The 18,978-nt window shown below is 35.6% G+C and overlaps 1 protein-coding gene across 1 annotated transcript; it reads left to right on the forward strand.

The window, feature by feature from the left end:
• Window positions 1-5,753: 5,753 nt before the first annotated feature.
• On the forward strand, window positions 5,754-10,423 carry LOC110710845 (calcium/calmodulin-regulated receptor-like kinase 1). The gene is made up of 4 exons (XM_021889188.1): window positions 5,754-6,216; window positions 8,327-8,480; window positions 8,653-8,779; window positions 9,978-10,423. The coding sequence occupies exons 2-4, from the start codon at window positions 8,403-8,405 to the stop codon at window positions 10,001-10,003; spliced, it is 231 nt and encodes a 76-aa protein (XP_021744880.1). The 5' UTR covers window positions 5,754-6,216; window positions 8,327-8,402; the 3' UTR covers window positions 10,004-10,423.
• Window positions 10,424-18,978: the final 8,555 nt, after the last annotated feature.

The following is an 18,978-nucleotide window of genomic DNA, read 5'->3' on the forward strand; positions in this document are numbered from 1 at the left end:
GGGTTTTTATAGGACTTTTTTTTTTTTTTTTTTTTTTTTTAATGGAAGCCCATTGACTGGTGTAATTTTGATGTTGGGCTATTATTATTTGGGCCAATAACCAAGGGAAAGGGTTAGGATATTTCTTTTTTTTTTTTTTTTTGAAAGGATTAGGATATTTCTAAGTGTGTTGCAATATTGATTATGGACTTATGGTTTGCAGAAATAAATTTTGGAGTGTAGAAGGAACACCTAGAGATGATTTTGGGCTAGGCTGATTCGGGCCGTGGGTCATATGTTGCATAGGCCCAGCCCATCACTAACGGGTTTGGCTGGGACAGGCTTAAAAATTGAAATGTAAGGCCCAAATACAGCCTAAACCCATGAGCCTCATGGGCTGGGTTGGCCCGGAACATGGCCTGGTCCAAGAGCCGATCTAAAGGTTGGCACTCGGGTTTCTTATCTACTATGCTAATTATTAGACTTAAAACACATTCATATTAAATTAGTTGTCAATCTAGTCACCAATAATTTTATAAGTACAAAACTGAATACAAACTAAAATAGAAGCTGATATAATCTAAAAACATATACTAGAGAAAAAGAAAAATGGGTACACTGGTGTCCAAAGGAAAAAATGTGTAATTAAAAATAGTGGAATGTATACGAAAAGGAAAAATATAAGTACAAAAGGTAAAGGTAGGGTCGTGCTTTACTGGGCTTTAAGCCTATGGGTCGTGGGTCGGGCTTGACATGCTAGCCCACAGGCATAACATGGGTTCAACTGCTCAAGTGGGTCTAAAACGGGCGAAAGATTGGGTTGAGCCCAAATCATTAAAAAAATTAATTGCAGACCCAGCCCTTAAAATAACAAGCTGGGGCTAAGCTTACCATGTCATGCTGGCCTTTTAAGGGCTGGGTTGGGCTAGGTGGCAGGCGGGCCTAGCCCAAAGCCATCTTTAGGAATACCTCCTTGTCCATAAATAAACTAGGCATGTCAATAGGTAGGGGTGTAAATGAGCTGATACTATCACAAACTACTCGTGAACAAGCTCGGTCAAAACTCGTTTGAACAAAAATATTAATTTCGTCAAATAAATCAACAAAGTCGAACAACATCATGTTTGACTCAATAATGCTCATGAACAACTCGTTGAAATTCATTTATAAGTTTGTTCACGCTCGATGATGATCGATCAAGCTCGAAAAATGTCTAATGTATTAAAACTATTATAATATATTATATTTATATATCTTTTACTCAAACATATTTGTAAAAATTACAAATTATTTTATCCTATATAAGCACAAAAACTCCGACATTATCTTTTTCTATAAAACGAATGAAAACTTTTTATTATCTTATGTAAAATTAAGTTGATGCATTATTAAAACTTGAAAGAAATCGTTTTTTAATGATAAATTAAGGCTCGTTTATTCAAACAAGCTCAATTTAAGCTCGTTCAAACTCGAGCATGAACTCCAAATGCAAACGAGCACGTTCATGAACAAAACTCGAACAAGCCAAATCCTCTACGAGCCAAGCTCGAACAAGATTTTTTAAAGCTTGGTCAAGCATGAGATAGCTCAAACACGAATATTTTTTTATCAAGCTTAGCTCGAACATACTAAAATCGGCTTGAATCGTTTTCATCCATATCAATGGGTTGTATCATGTAGGGTAAAAGATCCATATGGACAAATCTAGGCCATATTCTCTTTATATAATTTTTGAAGTCGTAGTATCAATAATGGGATGCAACTTGTTCCAATCATGTGATGAAAACTTGCACACTAAAACAACTCAATCGAATCAATATTTATCTTGGTTAGGGTTAAGCATATTTCAAAAAGAATTCCCATATATTAGAGTGTGTGAGACACGTGTCCTGTTTACAACATAAATCTAGATAGTTCTAGTAATACAAAAGCTCCTTGGAAAATAGGGTTCTTAATGAGACCATTTAACCAAAGGGGGCAGCCCAATCATCAACTAAGCAAGTAGAGACCAAAGTCATTAAAGTCATCTTATTCCTTGACCAATCATGGGCAAGGAAGGATCTAGGGTCGGTACCCTAAAAGAACTCACTACTAGAAGACTATATTACTCCTTGTTTAATTTCAAGAGCATATGGGAAATTACAAGACATCCCATCAAGAGCAAAAAAATTCTCTATAGAGTTTTTCTCTCTAAATATCGTTTTATCCACACAAAAAGTGCCAACTTAAGCATTGTAGAGAATTTAGAGGTATAAAAAGCTCCAATAGTGTCCACCATTTGTGAGTGGTGATGAAACCTTGTGAACCCTAACAAACTTTAGACAAATTAAATATAAGGAAACTTTTATACTAATTAGATGGAGTCAATATAAAAAAGAAAACAAAGAACTATTGAAGAAATAGTGCTTTTCGTGAGAAAGTAAAAAACCAAATGTCAAATTTTGCTTCATTAGTAACACTAATTTTTTTATGATAAATGAAATAAATTGCATCAATATGATGTTTTACACTTAAAAACTTAATAGAAAATGGCAAATATGATACTTCTTAGTAACTAATTCAAACTCATAAAATATACAATCACATACACACTAGGGATGAGCAGAAAGCCCAGGTACCCGATTTTGGAATCGGAACCGATTTGGACCCAAAACCAGTTCCACGCGATCCGGTTCTGGTTCCAAAAATCAAGACCGGCTCTAACTGAGTAACCGGTTCCAACTGGGTACCTGGTTCACCTTTTTTTTTTCTACAACTCCTCTCCCATGTAATACTAGTAGGCCCAACGACCCATTTACATATAAACTCTCATACCTTTTCTAAACTAACCCTAAAAAGGGATTCATTCTCTCATCCTTCCTCATTCACCTCATGCCTCTTTCAATCTCAACTTTTGCTGTTTCATCTTTCCTTTATCTTCCATCTTCATCACTCTAAAATGCTCTCAAATTTTGTGTATTTTTTAATCTTTTAGATTGATTTGAATTTAAAGGGAAAGGAGTTTTAATTTGGAGTATCAATTTATAAAATAAAATGTTGTATTTTCTTTGTACTGGGAATTAGTAATTATTTTCTAAATTTTGATAGGTTGATGTAATTTAATTGATGTAGTATTTGAATTTGTTATATTCAGTTACTTTGTTCTTTTGTTACTAAAATGAAAAATTAGCCCAATTATATTAAGAAAAATCTTGTTTGTTTGTTTTTTTTTTTTTAAAGAAAATCGGATCCGGCTTTGGAACCTGTTCCAATTTTCAGGACCCGGTTACAATCGGGGTCGGTTCCGGTTCCTTTATTTTTGACTGGATACCTGGTTCCGCTCACCCCTAATACACACCATGATAAATGAATATTCATTTGAAATTCAAAACATATTTACAAACAAGAAATATTTTTGAGCTCCGTTGAAAAGATATATGTTAATCAACTATAAGTCTTGATAATTCTAACATGGCTGAATATGACAATAATTAAAATGCATGCGCAGCACAATATATACGGTAAGTGCGGAAACAGCCGTAGGTGGTGTCGAAACCTACGATGGGGCAGGGGTGGGGTCCGGTAGATATAATTATTTATGGTGGGATAATACAGTTTTGTCGTGTAACATTGACATACATTAGTGTTATTTCCATGATATTAAGTTTGAATGTGTTGATCTATAATTTACTTTTTCTTTATAAATTATAACCTAATAACAACATTAGAAAAACTAATTAAATGTTTGGTTAACAAAGTTTTAGCTAGATGAAAGTATTAAATATTTTTTTTTATCAACCCACACTTTCCGATAATGAGAGATGTTTTCATTTAACTAGCATTTTGACAAAAGCATTGAGAATAAGATTGCAGTTCCCTAGCATTTTGTTTTTTCAATGTAGTGTTCTCTTCACCTAATTTCACTTATTTTATTAATCCTTATCTTGTTCAAGCTTATTAGCTCGTAATTATCTTTATTTATTTGAAGGTATTGGTGGATTAGATGAAAAAATTTTAGGTGCTTAGATTGAAATAAAACTCAAAGCATCATCTGCTCTTTATTTTTATTTACTTTAGGCCTAACAAGCTTAAATAAAATAAGGGCTAATGAATTATGAAAAGTTAGTAACTTCACATAATTAAGATAAGTTTAAGGCTAATACGCCCCTATCCCTTAATTTTTGCCCCATTTGACTTTTCACGCTCTCCAAGACGCGTCTTCAAATGCATATATCTCAATTTTTATACGCGTAAAAATTATAAAAATTTGATATTAATAAACTATACAATGAGATGATTCTAATAAGATTCCACATGAATAAATTATCACTTATAGATCAACGAGAATTCATGGTCAAAGTTTTTAAAATTTGGCCCATATTTTTGCAATGGGGCAAAAATTAACGGACGGAGGAAGTAATATACAAATTATACTCCGTATAAGATACCTGAAATTTAGGTAAAAAGTATGTCACGGAGTATTTAATGTTTGGGTACTAAAGTGAACATATCCATTTTAACGTAGAGTAATTCGGCTCACACAAACCCAATGGGCGTAAAAGGCCTCATTAGGCCTAAATAAGCGCAATACACTACTAGAGCCCAATATTGCTTACGCATATATCACTCGCAAATTTTAATATGTACTTCGGCTCATCCATTATAGCTTAATGTGTGGTTGATGCACCCGGAAAGAACATTAGGCATATTTTCAAGAATATAGACGAAAAAAGAATATTATAGACATTTATAAAGAACGCGAGCATAATATGTTTTTTGAGTTTGATCATTATGTTCTTTATATTACATAATATGTTCTTTATATCACCCGAGTAACCATGAAAAAGAACATGTTATTTAATGTATTATCATATTCTTTTAGTAAAGACTTAATGTTCTTTGTCAAATACAAACATATTCTTTGTCAAACACAAACATGTTCTTTTGTCAAACATAAGGTTCTTTTTCAAATACATTCAACCACTTGAGTAACCATGAAAAAGAACATGTTCTTTAATATATTATCATGTTCTTTTTGTAAAGATTTTATGTTCTTTGTAATGTAATGTTCTTTGTCAAACACAAACATGTTCTTTTGTCAAACATAGGTGTGTTCTTTTTCAAACACTAGTATGTTCTTTTTGCCTTTTTTAGTTTTACCGGGCGCATGGTGCACCCGGGTGCACTATACTATTTTCATTCTAGGGAGGGGTGTTCATAACCGAGTACTCGGATTTTCGAGTATCCGAAAAGGCGGGTACCCGATTTGTCGGGTAGTGAATCAGTCGGCCCATGTCCCGACCCATAGGGTACCCGGTCTATGTATTTAAAAAAAAAAACTTAGTTTATTTTAAATATCTTACTAACAACATTAAACATTATTTGAACCTGCCTGTTAAGTTTTAACCATTTCTCTTGCTAATATTAAAATGTTATATGCTAAGTTGTTAATTTATAAGTTAAAACTAGGATTTTAAGTTTTTAAGCACAAATTAAAACAAAAACAATACAGTAGTTGTTATCCCACTTTTATTATTAAAAAAAAGGAAATAATTGAAAAATATATTAATATACATAAAAAAAAAAAAAAAAAAAACAGTAGTTGATATCCCTCCTCAAGCATTCATCTTTTTTTGCCCTCCAGTACCTAATTCTTTCTCTTCAAAATACTTAGCTCTGCTACATTGATGTGGGAAGATTAGCTAATTGGTTTTATCAATTGTTTTTGGCAGAATTTTTTAGTTGTAATTACACTAGTAGAAAAATTGAAAAAGGCACCCCCCTTTTGCCACCGGTTCTTAAAAACCGGTGGGAAAAGTTTTGTTTTATAAAAAAAAAAAAAAGGGAAAATAGATTTGCCACCGGTTCTAACCAAACCAATGGGAAAAGTATGTTTCTCGCACCGGTTCTAACAAAACCGATGGGAAAAGTGTTATGAAATAAAAAAAAACCGCTTATATTCTTCTTTCCTTCTCCTTCAATTCCTTGATCTTTCCTCCTCTCTCGTCTGCGCTACCTCTCTCTCCTCTCCCTCTCCTCCATTAAAATGAACCTCTCTGTACTCCTTCCTCCTCTGTACTCCTTCATATCTTTCTCGCCGTACTCCTTCCTCTCTCCCTCGTCCAGTTAAGCGTTTCTCGCTGTACTCTTTCCTCTCTCTCTCCTCCATTTAAGCGTACTCCTCCCTTTCACCGCTCTAATTTGTGGTCAATTTTTCCGCTCGCCACAGCCCTCTCTTTCACTCACTCACTACTAAAGGTAATGTTTGAAATTATCACCTTAATTGAGAATGAATTTTGATTTGGGTAGTGTTTTGGGTGTTTGTACTTTCCCTAATTTATGGGTAATTAAACGACATGCAAATTGGAGTTTTTTACTTTTTAAAATTTTCTTGCTTTAATTGATTAGTTCTTGCTTTAATTCATTAGTTCAGATGTAGTTTATAGGTATTCATTTTGGTCAATGCAATTGCATGTGCTATGTAGTTCTTTCGCCCATTTTTGTTTGAGAGTTGCTGTATTTTTCTGGGTTCTGGTTGAATATTGTGAAATTTGCAAGATCTGTGTGTACAGATTTGATGAATGTAGCATGTGATAAATTTCTGTTAATCGATGTTGGTGTTAATCAGGCATGACTTGAAAATGCATTTCACAATGTCAGAATCATTATCAATAAATTCATCATCATTATTTGATATGAAGTTGTGTTTTATTATTATTTATTTAGCTTTATTTGTGGTGATCTTAATCTTAGTGTTGTTACTATTGTTAGTTGTCTTGAATTTGAGCTAAATTTTGTAAAAATAATAATTTGATATTTAATTTTGTTGTGGTGTTGTATTCCATTTTTCGCACAAAACTGAATTGAAAGTTCATATAGCATAATAGCACTTGTTACCTCTGTTGTTGTGGTGCCTTGTTCAAGTAAGCTCTGGGTGTTTATCTTTACAAATTGAGGGATCCAGAGTACTTGTGAATATCTTATGAAGGTAGTGATTAATTAATTCTCAATGTCGTCTGAATTATGTTGCTACTTTTGGTCAACTCAAGCTAAGTTTCTATATACGAGTCTCTAGATACTAGATTAGGATTGCATATTTGGGAGGGTTGAAGGTGAAGGATGTTGTTAGTGGGGAGGTTAAGGATGTGCAGGTTTCTTATTTTTCGGTGTTTAGAGAGACATAAAGAGCAATGATATAAATCGAAATGATGACCGGATTACGGAATGCACATTGTGGATTTGTGGTACAATCGTATAAGTGTTGTGATATGTTTTGTTGATGATGTTATCAGGGAGATGATTTGTGTGTTAGCTACTACTACATTGACAGTGAGCTCAATGCTTATGCCATATCTTCTGCTCAGGTCAACTGCTTAGCTTGCTTATCTATTTTTATACAACTATTGTACGAATACACAAAGGAAGTACGGAATTATGTTGAGTACATTTGATAATTCGGTTCCATGGAAAGTCGAAAAACCTTTAAACTGTTGCCATGCTTCGGTGATTGTAAGTTGTAATTGCTCTGTGTAAATGGATCATTTGGTAAAAAAAAAAAAAAAGAAAAAAAGTTGTTTGGATGAACTATTTTAATGTTAATTTGTTTTATGGAATGAGCGTTACCCTTGGCCCTGAATCTCCAAGACGATACAGAAAAAGTGTCAGTGGGATATCTTTGTGGCTTGACGGCTTTAAGAGAAGTAATGTTGTTTCTGCATCTGGTATACTTGAGTTTGCTTACAGGTTTGCTTTCCGAAATTTACTTAAGTTTTTAGTGACAATGTTAAAATTATTCCGTTGAGACATTAAAAATAAGGAATTGGCAATCCTCTTTATGTGATCATAGGGACAAAACCGAATTGGGTAGTGAAGATGAGAAATCTTATCAGTCCGATTAGTGCCATTTTTATAGATTGATCAATGGATTTTGTAAATGTTGCTAACAAATCAATTATGTTTCATAACTTGATGCTTGAATCTTGGTGTTAGATTTTATTACATATATGCTGCTGTTTTGATTCTTTGTAATTTACGTGAGAATCGTAAAAGGAGGTATTAATTGCTTTCTTATGGTAATAAATAATTGTCGTAGCAGACCTCATTACAGCTTATGATGTCATATTACTGTGTTTGGCTGGTGTCATTGCTTTGCTAAGAATGTATAATTCAAGTATAATTTACATCTTAATATGATTTTTGGTCTCAGTATCTCAAGTGCTCTCTTTCTCCACCCTCTTTGTCAATCTATCCTTGTTGGAGAGTAATTTCTTGTAGATTCAAATCATGGTGAAACTACTGATATGAACATAACTCTGATTGCACTTTACTTGATGACTATAAGAGTATAAGCTGGCTACTTATTTTGCAGGGATTTGCATAAGGCGACTCAGAATTTCACAACATTGGTTGGCCAGGGTGCATATGGTCCTGTGTACAAAGCTCAGATGTCAACTGGTGAAATAGTTGCTGTGAAGGTGCTGGCAACTGATTCAAAGCAAGGGGAGCGAGAATTTGAAACAGAGGTAATGTCATATTTTAATCAGTGCAGCTTCTTAGCGGCAATATAATCTATACCAAGGTTCATCCTTAGATGTCCTGTGTGGTAGACAAGTTGTTGTCTCTTTTTATGCTGTAGTTATTGTGCTGATTGATTCTTGATCTCACCTTCTTTTATTGCATGCTCTTGTTTCTCAGGTTAAGCTGTTAGGAAGGTTGCATCACAGGAACCTCTTGAATTTGCTTGGATATTGTACAGAGAAGGGAAAAAACATGCTTATATATGCGTATATGAGCAATGGCAGCCTAGCTTCCCATTTATACAGTAAGTGAACAAATTATATCTTCAGCATTTATGCGAGCCTAGGTTAATGTAGAAATAAGAGTGTTCTAGCCCTTCTAGGTGTCATTGCAATGATATGAAATAATCAGATTTAACCAACTTTTTTTCCAGGAAAATTAATTACTGTGCATGTAAATGGATACATTGAGATATGTTGAAAAGTTACGATATTTGATTTTCATCTGTGGATTGACTGACGAACATCAATGATTAAGCTACCTTGCAAACCTAGTTTTGTGAACCTTTCTTACGTTGGAGCCTGCAAATTGACAGGTTTCCTCATTTTTCAGCTTAAGTGATCCCATTGCAAGGATAATTGCAATTGGGGCTTCCATGCATGCAACTATGCAAGCTTAATTAGGAAGAGGTTCTTCTGTGAAAAGTGGCTCTATAGGAAGTTCTTGTCGCTTGAACTTCTTGTTCAGCATCCCTAATTGGTATCCTCCTGTTCAGACCAGTGACACCAGTCTCATTAACAAAATCTATAGTTGTCTGAATAAGATTTTGTTTCCCTTATCATCTATTAATCAAACTTTGATTTTTCCTTTTCTTATGATCTTCTAGAGCGTAATTTTTATTGCTATTCGCAAGAAGTGATGGAGGGTAGTATCCGAATTGGGTTGAAATTTGTTGTGAAATAGAACTACAGGACTAGAATTACAATCTTGGGTTGATTATTCCAGTTTTAGGTGAGCTGTATCTTAGAATTTTACTACAATTAAATAGATTCTACGAATGCTCATTTGGACCCTTTTCTTTTGATTTTAGCATGGTGGCATTTTGAGGTATTTGGGGAACTAAATTCTCTGCTTTGCAACTTATATACTGTTATAGCTGGACAATAAACTGAATGAATTGTAGTAGCGTAATAATAAGTTTGGGGAATGCTTTGGGTCTGATATTCCTGTTTGTCTGTCATATGGTTGGTTCCTTTTGGCAATAGGACATTAATAAAAAACCTCTATTTTGGCATTAAATCATCAAAAATACATATAAGTAGGCATTCATGTTGATTTATAATAGGCTGATGAATAATATATGTTTCCAGGTTCTCCTTCAGGAATTTGAGTGCATTAAATTTTAACCTGCCTGACCTGACTCGTGCTTCTACTGTATATATATGTAGTATGAAATTTGGTTTTTTGCTGTTTTCAATCTGATTTCTTCCTTCTGCTTTCAGGCAGTTCCTCCTGTGATACATCGTGACATTAAATCTTCCAACATTTTGTTGGATCAGTCAATGAAAGCTAGGGTATGTGCATTGTTATCACTTAAATCTCCTGTGATACTCTAGAGTTAGCTTAAATCCTTCCCCTACAATGGACATCAATGCTGCCATCGGCAATGAGGACACCAGCTTGGGTAGGGAAATGGCATTTGATACTACAAAGACAAACACCATTGCCACCAATGTCACTGTGCTCTGCTCTGCATCAGTTTTGCATTCTTGCCACCTTGAAGTCCTGAGTTCTATTAGTTTTTGTATACTGTCAGACAACATATGTTAGTGTTTATATGTCCAAAAATATATATGTTAGTGTTTATATGTCCATTTTTTTTTAGTTTTTTAAAGTGTAATTTTACAAGTTATTGAGGCAAATATATGTGTTTTATGTATATTATGATTATATATAAGTATTTGGTACAATTTAAGTGAAAAAAATGCAAAAAAAAAAAAAAAAAAAAAAAAAAATTAATTTTTTGGGGCACTTTTGCCACCGGGTCAGTGTGAAAACCGGTGGGAAATGTTATAGTTTTGCCACCGGTTCACTTGAAAACCGGTGGGAAAAGTGCTCATCTAAAACATAAATCAGAAGTTTTTGCCACCGGTTCACTCCAAAACTGGTGGGAAAAGTTGTTTTTGCCACCGGTTTTAAACCGGTGGCATATCTTTGAGGATTTACCACCCCCCAAATCAAGAACGGTTCAAAATCGGTGGGGAATGTGTGGTTTGAACCGGTGGGGATTGGGGTTTTTCGTCTAGTGTTAGATGATTTAGCTAATTTGAGTTAGTTAACTAGTGGATTGCTGACGTGTAATCCCACTAACCACCTTTATAAGGTCATGTAATAATTGTGAGTTAGTTGCGCAATTAATAACAAACTCTTCCTCCTCTTAATTTCTCTGTTTCTCTCTCTCTCTCTCCCCTTTCTCTCTTTAAAGCCCAGTTTCCGCCATTAAAGGAGCTTCGAGCTTCCTCCTTTATCATTAGTATTAGAGCCTTCACTAACTGTTCGTCTTCAGTAAGAGATTCTGGCGCCTCCACCTGTGACCAAACGAGTAGTTGTAATGGAAACACAACTCAAGAATTTGGATAAGCGAATTGATCATCAGAATTCCAAATTTGATAAAAAATTTGATGAAATATTGAAGATGATGCAAGCGATTCAAGCTGAGAAGGTTACGACTGCTTCGTCCTCACCTTCTAAACCTTCTTCTCCTACTTCATCGTTCAACAGTTTGAATAGGTCCAATTCCACCAGGACCTTACTACCTTAATTAGGTATGAACCCTAATTGGAGTTTCCTAAATTTAGTGGTAGTAATCCAAGAATTTGGGTCAAAAAATGCTGCAAATACTTCAATTTATGCAAAATTGCTGATGATCAGAAAGTTGATTTAGCTTCTTTGAACATGACTGATAAAGCTGAAAGTTAGGTGATGAACTATTTGTCTGTTAGGAGGATTGTGATTGTTTATTGGAATGATTTTGTTTCTGATTTGTATGCTAGATTTAAAGATAATTCAGGAACTGATGTTGTTGAACAATTCAATCAGCAACATAGTTCAATTTAGGAGTATATTGATGACTTAGAGAACTTGAGATCTGTCATGTTAATGAATAATCTTGTCTTGCCTGATGCATACATATTAGAGAGCTTTATCGTGGGATTAAGACCAGCTATTAAGCCTTTTGTTAAATCTTTTAAACCTTTTACAATTGCTCAGGCAGTAAAATATGCTAGATTACAAGAAGAATCATTGAATTCTGCTAATCTGAGTTATAAACCTACCAAGTTTACTGCTAAATCTTTACCCTCTAGTACCTTACCTCCTTTGTTACCTACACCTCAAATTAAACCAGATTCTTCTTTAACACAGACCCCACAAAACTTTAAAAATTACAAACACATACCAGCTGATGTTAGGCAAGAAAAGATTGCCAAAGGCCTTTGCTATTATTGTGATCAACCCTACTCTAGGGAACATAAGTATCAATTCAAGAAACCCCAGCTTTTCACAGTTAAGATTCCTAGTGAGAGTGATACAGAAAAAGAAGAAGAATTGGAGTCAGAACTTGAAGTAGAGTCAAAACCCCAAATTTCTGTCAATGCCTTAGCTGAGAATCAATCATTCCAAACTATGAGAGTGAAAGGGGTGGTGAATGGAAAGGATTTTCACATCCTTATTGATTCTTCAAAACTCATAATTTTGTTGATGTCAATATGGCAAACAAACTAGAGTGTAAGTTGGATCAGATTCCTTTTCAAGCAGTTTTCAGTTGCTGATGGGAATCATATTCCTTGCCAATCTATGTGTAAAGGGTTCACTTGGGAAATGCAGGGTCATAAGTTTGATGTTGATGTTTTGTTGATTCCATTGGGAAGCTGTAACACGGTGTTGGGTATCCAGTGGCTAAGGGTGTTGGGTCCTATATACTGGGATCTTCAGCAATTGAGAATGGAGTTTTACTTGAAGAATGAGAAGTTAGTGCTGAAGGGGATTCCTTCTAAGAACCTGTCAGTTGTGGAGGGTAATCGTGCTGAATTTTTTTTTGATGCAGCAGTGCAGTTATGCCTTATGCAAGTGATGGAGGTTAGTTTTATTTTGGAACAGGACAAGTCTAATATGTCTCAGTTTTGAGAATTTTCTGACCTCAAACAGCAATTTAGCATGGTGTTTGAAGAACTTATTGAATTACCACCAGAGAGGGGAGTGTTTGATCACTCTATACCCTTAGTTCCTGGTAGCACTCCCGTGAATATTAGACCCTATAGATATCCATTGAAGCAAAGGGATATTATTGAGCAATTGGTGCAAGAGAAGTTGGATAGAGGAATTATACAAAACACTTCTAGCCCTTTTGCTTCACCTGTAGTTCTAGTAGGAAAGAAAGATGGCACTTGGAGGTTGTGTGTAGATTACAGGGAGTTGAATAATAGGACTGTCAAGAATAAATTTCCAATCCGAGTGATAGATGAGTTAATTGATGAATTGGCTAGAGCTAAGATCTTTAGCAAATTGGATTTGAGAGCTGGATATCATCCAGACGAGGGTAAATGCTAGTGATGTGTTCAAAACAGCATTCAAGACCCATACAAGCCACTATGAGTTCTTAGTCATGCCCTTTGGGTTGACTAAAGCCCCTGCATTATTTCAAGGCTGGATGAATCATGTGTTCAGGCCACTTTTGAGGAAGTGTGTGTTAGTTTTCTTTGATGACATCCTTGTTTACAACAAAAACTTGCAAGATCACCGGCAACATTTAGCTGAGGTGTTTGCTTTGATGAAAGACAACTGCATGTTTGTGAAGGAAAGAAAATGTATGACCCCAAGAAAGTTGCTGCAGTTAGTAGTAGGTCTATTAAGCTAATGTCAAAGAGCTAAGAAGCTTCCTAGGGTTAACAAATTACTATAGGAAGTTTATGAAGGGATATGCTGTGATAAGTAAGCCTATGATAGACCAGCTCAAGAAGAATGGTTATAATTGGAATGAGGAAACACAACAAGCTTTTGAGTATCTCAAGTCTGCTTTGGTTTCAGCATCAGTATTAGCAATACCAAATTTTAACAAGCAGTTTATCTTAGAAATTGATGCTTCTAAGACTGGTATAGGGGCAGTTTTAATGCAGGATAGGCACCCTTTGGCTTATATCAGCAGGGCATTGGGTCCTAAGTGGCAAAAGCTTTCTGTTTATGACAAGAAATTGCTAGCCATAGTTTTTGCTGTCCAGAAATGGGAACAAAATTTGGTAGGTGGTCATTTCATCAAGACAGATCAGAAAAGTCTTAAATGGTTGCTACGGTAGAAAATTTCAACTCCTTTTCAACAGTTCTGGTTATCAAAGTTGATGGGCTTTGATTATGAAATACTGTATAAATGTAGAAAGGAGAATGTGGTTGCAGATGCCTTATCTAGAATGCAAGGGCATGAGATTCTTTGTATGGAAGTGACAGTGCTGGATTCCAATCTAGGTTCTTTGATTGCTTCTAGTTACCAATTGGATGAAAATTATGCTGCTATCATACAGGCCTTGCAGACTGGAAATTTAGTCTCAGGTTTTCAGTAGGATGTCACTCTTTAATTTAAGAAGGAAAAGCAAGATAGTAGTGGGACCTGATGAACAACTAAGGCATAAAATTTTGTCTTGGCACCATGAATCTCCTGAGAGTGGTCATGGTGGGAGAGAACTGACTGTGAGAAGGGTCAAAAGATTGTTCTATTAGAGAGGTATTACCAGGGATGTAAGCTCATTTGTGAGGAAATGCACTGTGTGTCAAGCTGCTAAATATGACACTTCTGCATATCCTGGTCACTTATCGCCATTACCAATCCCTGAACAAGTTTGGCTTGATATCTCCATGGATTTCATCACAGGACTTCCCAAGTCAGCTGGGAAAGAGGTTATATTTGTGGTTGTTGACAGACTGAGCAAATATGCTCATTTCATGGCATTATCTCATCCGTATACAACATTACAAGTAGCTCAATGTTACTTGGACAATGTTTTCAAGTTACATAGGTGGCCTAGGTCTATAGTCAGTGACAGGGACTCTGTGCTCTTGAGTCAATTTTGGAATAGCCTGTTCTCTTTACATGGCACTGAGTTACTATTGTCTTTTGCCTATCACCCTCATACAGATGGTCAAATAGAGGTGGTCAACAGGTGTCTTGAAGCTTACTTAAGGTGCATGATAGGAGATTAACCACAAGAATGGCACAAATTGTTGTCTCTAGCTAAAAGGTGGTACAACACCCATTTTCATACTGCTATACAGTTAACTCCTTATGAAGTGGTGTACAATCAACCCCCACCTTTACACTTACCATATTTGGTTGGTGAAGTAAGAAATGATGAGCTTGACAGAAGCTTACAAAGAAGAGAAAGAATGATTACAGATTTGAAGTTTCATTTGGAGAGAGCTCAGAACAGGATGAAATCTCAGAGGTCTTTTCAAGTTGGTGATTGGGTCTGGTTGAAATTACAGTCATACATGCAACAATCAGTGCAAAGAAGGAGTAACCAGAAGTTGTCTTACCAGTTCTATGGACTATTTCAGGTAACTACTATGATTGGTAAGGTGGCATACAAGCTTATGTTGTCTGCAGAAGCCAAGATACATGATGTATTCCATGTTTCTCAGCTGAAAATTTTCCGAGGGAAATGCCTTTAGTTTCTCAATTTCCTCCTGTGTTTCAAGGATTTGAGATTGGCTCTGACAGAATTAAGCCAGCTGCTATTTTGGACAGAAAGATGGTGAAGTTTCATAATGGAGCTCAAGTACAATATTTGGTTCAATGGGAGGGCTTCCCAGCTTTTGAAGCTACTTGGGAGCCTGCTAAACAGTTCGAGAAGAATTTTCCAGATTTTGTTATCCCTTAGACTTGAGGACAAGTCTTTTAAAGGGGGAAAGCTATGATGTGGGAAGATTAGCTAATTGGTTTGATTAATTGTTTTTGGCGGAATTTTTTAGTTGTAATTAGCTGATTTAGCTAATTTGAGTTAGTTAACTAGTGGATTGCTGACGTGTAATCCCACTAACCACCTTTATAAGGTCATGTAATAATTGTGAGTTAGTTACGCAATCAATAACAAACTCTTCCTCCTCTTAATTTCCTTGTTTCTCTCTCTCTCTTCTTTCTCTCTCTAAAAGCCCAGTTTTCGCCATTAAAGGAGCTTCGAGCTTCCTCCCTTATCATACATTAATTATTTTAGATCCTTATAGTAGATCTATTGTAGTGCACAAGATTTTTAAAGAGTTGATCTTTGAATGATCAATTGTAATAGGTAAAGAAATTCGAAAAGCAAATTTGACTTGGGGAGAGAAGAAAGGAGAGAGACGAGTTTTGTGTGAGCAATTGAATAAGGGAGAGGAGAGAGAAAAACAAAGAACCCTGAATTGTGCGGCTACTGTATGTGGGAAAGAGAAAAAGTAACAACCCTAATTAATTGTTTATTGAAAATGAAAGCCCACATTATTTCACAAATATTTTTTTTTAAAAAAAAAAGGTTTCGGGTACTTGCGGGTACCTTATTGTGTCAGCATGCGGCCCATGACCTGATCATTTTAGCGGGTCGGGTACCCGGCCCAGAAAATTGTAAAAAATCACTAATTACACGTCGGGTATTTGCGGGTCGGCAGATCATCGGGTCGGGTCAAGCGGGTCGATTTTTTTTTTAACACCCCTAATTCTAGCTAGTTCATTTTTGCCTATTTATTCTTCTTCTTTTATTTCCAGCTTCTCCTTCCTTCATTTTTAGCTTCTGCAACTTTCATTTTAGGCATTTCAGCTTTTTTTTTATTTTTTGTTTTCTTTCTCCTCTTTTGTTAATTTTGCTTTGTATTTTTACTCTCCTATATTTTTCTATATTCTCTATTATTAATCCGCCAAATTTGTTGATCAATTCAATAGCTTATATTCTGAAATTAGCACTCATAAATCATCGATTAATTCTACTTCTTCCAGTGAAATCATTCGTATTTATTTTGGTGAAATCATCAATGAATGTTAATTTTATTTCATCAATAATTAATTTTAATATTTTTTGTTTTTGTTATTTTTTTAGAGGATCCAATTAAAATTATTAATCTCAGTGTACTCTTATCTAAAATTTAGGTGATGAATTTGATTTGTGAATTCAAATGTGCAAAAATTATTTTTTGCTTTTGAAATTCTCGTTTAGTACATTACAAAAAAAAAAATACAATTATTTATAATAACATATTTTTAATGATCTATTTTATATTCATTTTTAGGTTAATAATTAGAGAAATTTTTAATGGTAGTCCTCTACTATGGTTTTTTTTTTCTAATGGTAGTCATTTTTTTTTCCGATTATCATTGGTAGCCTTAAACTTTCACAATTTTACACCGTGACCCTATGATGATTTTATCGTTAAATTTCCTTTAATTCTAACTTACTACTCAACCAAAATTAATTATTTTAATTATTTAAAAAAAAAGAAAAATAAAATAGAAAAATACCCACGAATCCCCCTATTATCTCTCCTCTTCCTTCACGGCCTTTTTGGTTGAAGGGATTTGGATGGAAAAGAAAGGAAAGGGTTTAAATCATGTTTTCATATTTGGTTGAATTAATAATATAAGAATTCAAAGGAAAGGAAAGGAAAGGAAAGGAAGTGGGGAAAAAGTTCCATTACAAATTTTTAGCTTTCCTTTCCTCCCAAAATTGGAGGAATTCGATTGGAAAGAGAAAAATAAACGGATTTTTCATGAAATACCACTGAGTTTTTCCAAGATTCACCATATACCACACAAAATTTTTTAATTCACCATATAGCATTGAGTTTTTGGTAAATGTCACAACATACCATTATGACTAACGGACGTTAACACCGTTTAAGGCTAATAATGCCACGTGGCAGCTTGTGATTGGTTCCCTTCTAAATTATTTAATTTAAAAATAATTATTTAATTAATTATCAAATAAAAAAATAAAAATCAAAAAATAACAAAAAAAAATAAGTTAAAATATTTTTTTGTAAAATAAAAAACCCAACCCTTCTTCCACCCAGCCAGCCACCAGCCCCCCTGCCAGCGCCAAGCAACCCCACCCCCGGCCGGCAACGCCCAGCCTCTCTCCTCCCCTCATTCCTCCCAACACCAGCGCCTGACCCCTTTCTCTTCCTTTCCCTGAACGCCGGCCAACCTCCATTTTACTCTCCTCCACCTACCCCCTTTTTGTTCCCCCCTCCTACAACATCAGCCTTCGTCGGCCAAAACCAACCCAAGCCCGCAGACCCACACCGACACCCACCTCAAAACAACCGTACCCACCTCGAATCCCCACCCTAACCACCAAAATATCACCATACCCACCCCAAACCCGACCTTAATCTTCGAAATCCACACGAAAAATCCGCCCTAAAAACCCAACACTCACCCGTAAAAAGCCCTTACCCATAATTTCCTAAAAAAAAAATAGAGAGAGAGAGAGAGAGGGAGAGGAGGAGCAGAGGCGACAATGAGAGGGGAGAGAGAAAAAGGGATCGTCGGTGGGTGTTTAGGTTTCGTGGGATGGTGGGTTGGCCTGAAATAGTCGAAAAGGGATGGGGAAGGGGGTTTTGGGTGAAGTGGCTGGAATCGAAAAGGGGAGGGCAAGGGGGTTTTGGGTGGGTGGCCGGAATCGAAAAGGGGAGGGGAAGGGGGTTTTGGGTGGGGTGGCCAGAATCGAAAAGGGGAGGGAAGGGGTGGAAGGCCGCCGGCCTCCGGCGCGCCTGTCGTTTCTGGCCTCGGCGGCAAGGGGTTTGGCGGTGAGGTGGCCGGAATGGGCTGGTGGCAAGCTGGCAGCAGGTTTTTTTTTTTATAATAATTTTTGTTACTTTTTATTATTTTTTGTTATTTTTTGGTTTTTATTTGATAATTAATTAAATAATTTAGAAGGGGGCCAATCACAAGCTGCCAGCCTGCCACGTGGCATTATTAGCCTTAATGACTAACGGTGTTAATGTCCGTTAGTCATTAATGGTATATTGTGACATTTACCAAAAACTCAGTGGTATTTGGTGTATTAAAAATTTTTGTGTGGTATATGGTGACTTTTCGAAAAACTCAGTGGTATTTCATGAAAAATCCGAAAAATAAAAGTTATCTTTTATAAACTTTCTTTCTTTTCCCTTTATTTCCTTTCATTAACCAAATATTGAAAAATAACACCACCTTCCTTTCCCCTTTTTTTTCCCTTTCTTTCTTTTCTCTTCTTTTCCTTTACTAATATTGAACCAAACAAACCCTCAACCTCCAAACTCCATAGATTTATCTCTCCTCCTTCACCTCCATTCTTAGATAAATGTGTTATCGTCCTTCAACCTCCAAACTCCTAATGAATGTAATTGTGTTAAGTGCTCTTCATTTCCCCTCTTTCTTCTTCTTTTACAGTTTGTTTGGGTAATGTTAAGGGAAGGAAAAGAAAGGGAGGGAGGTGAAGGAGAGGGAAG

The sequence above is a fragment of the Chenopodium quinoa genome, unplaced genomic scaffold (genome assembly GCF_001683475.1).
Source record: "Chenopodium quinoa cultivar QQ74 unplaced genomic scaffold, ASM168347v1, whole genome shotgun sequence".
Lineage (NCBI taxonomy): Eukaryota > Viridiplantae > Streptophyta > Magnoliopsida > Caryophyllales > Amaranthaceae > Chenopodium > Chenopodium quinoa.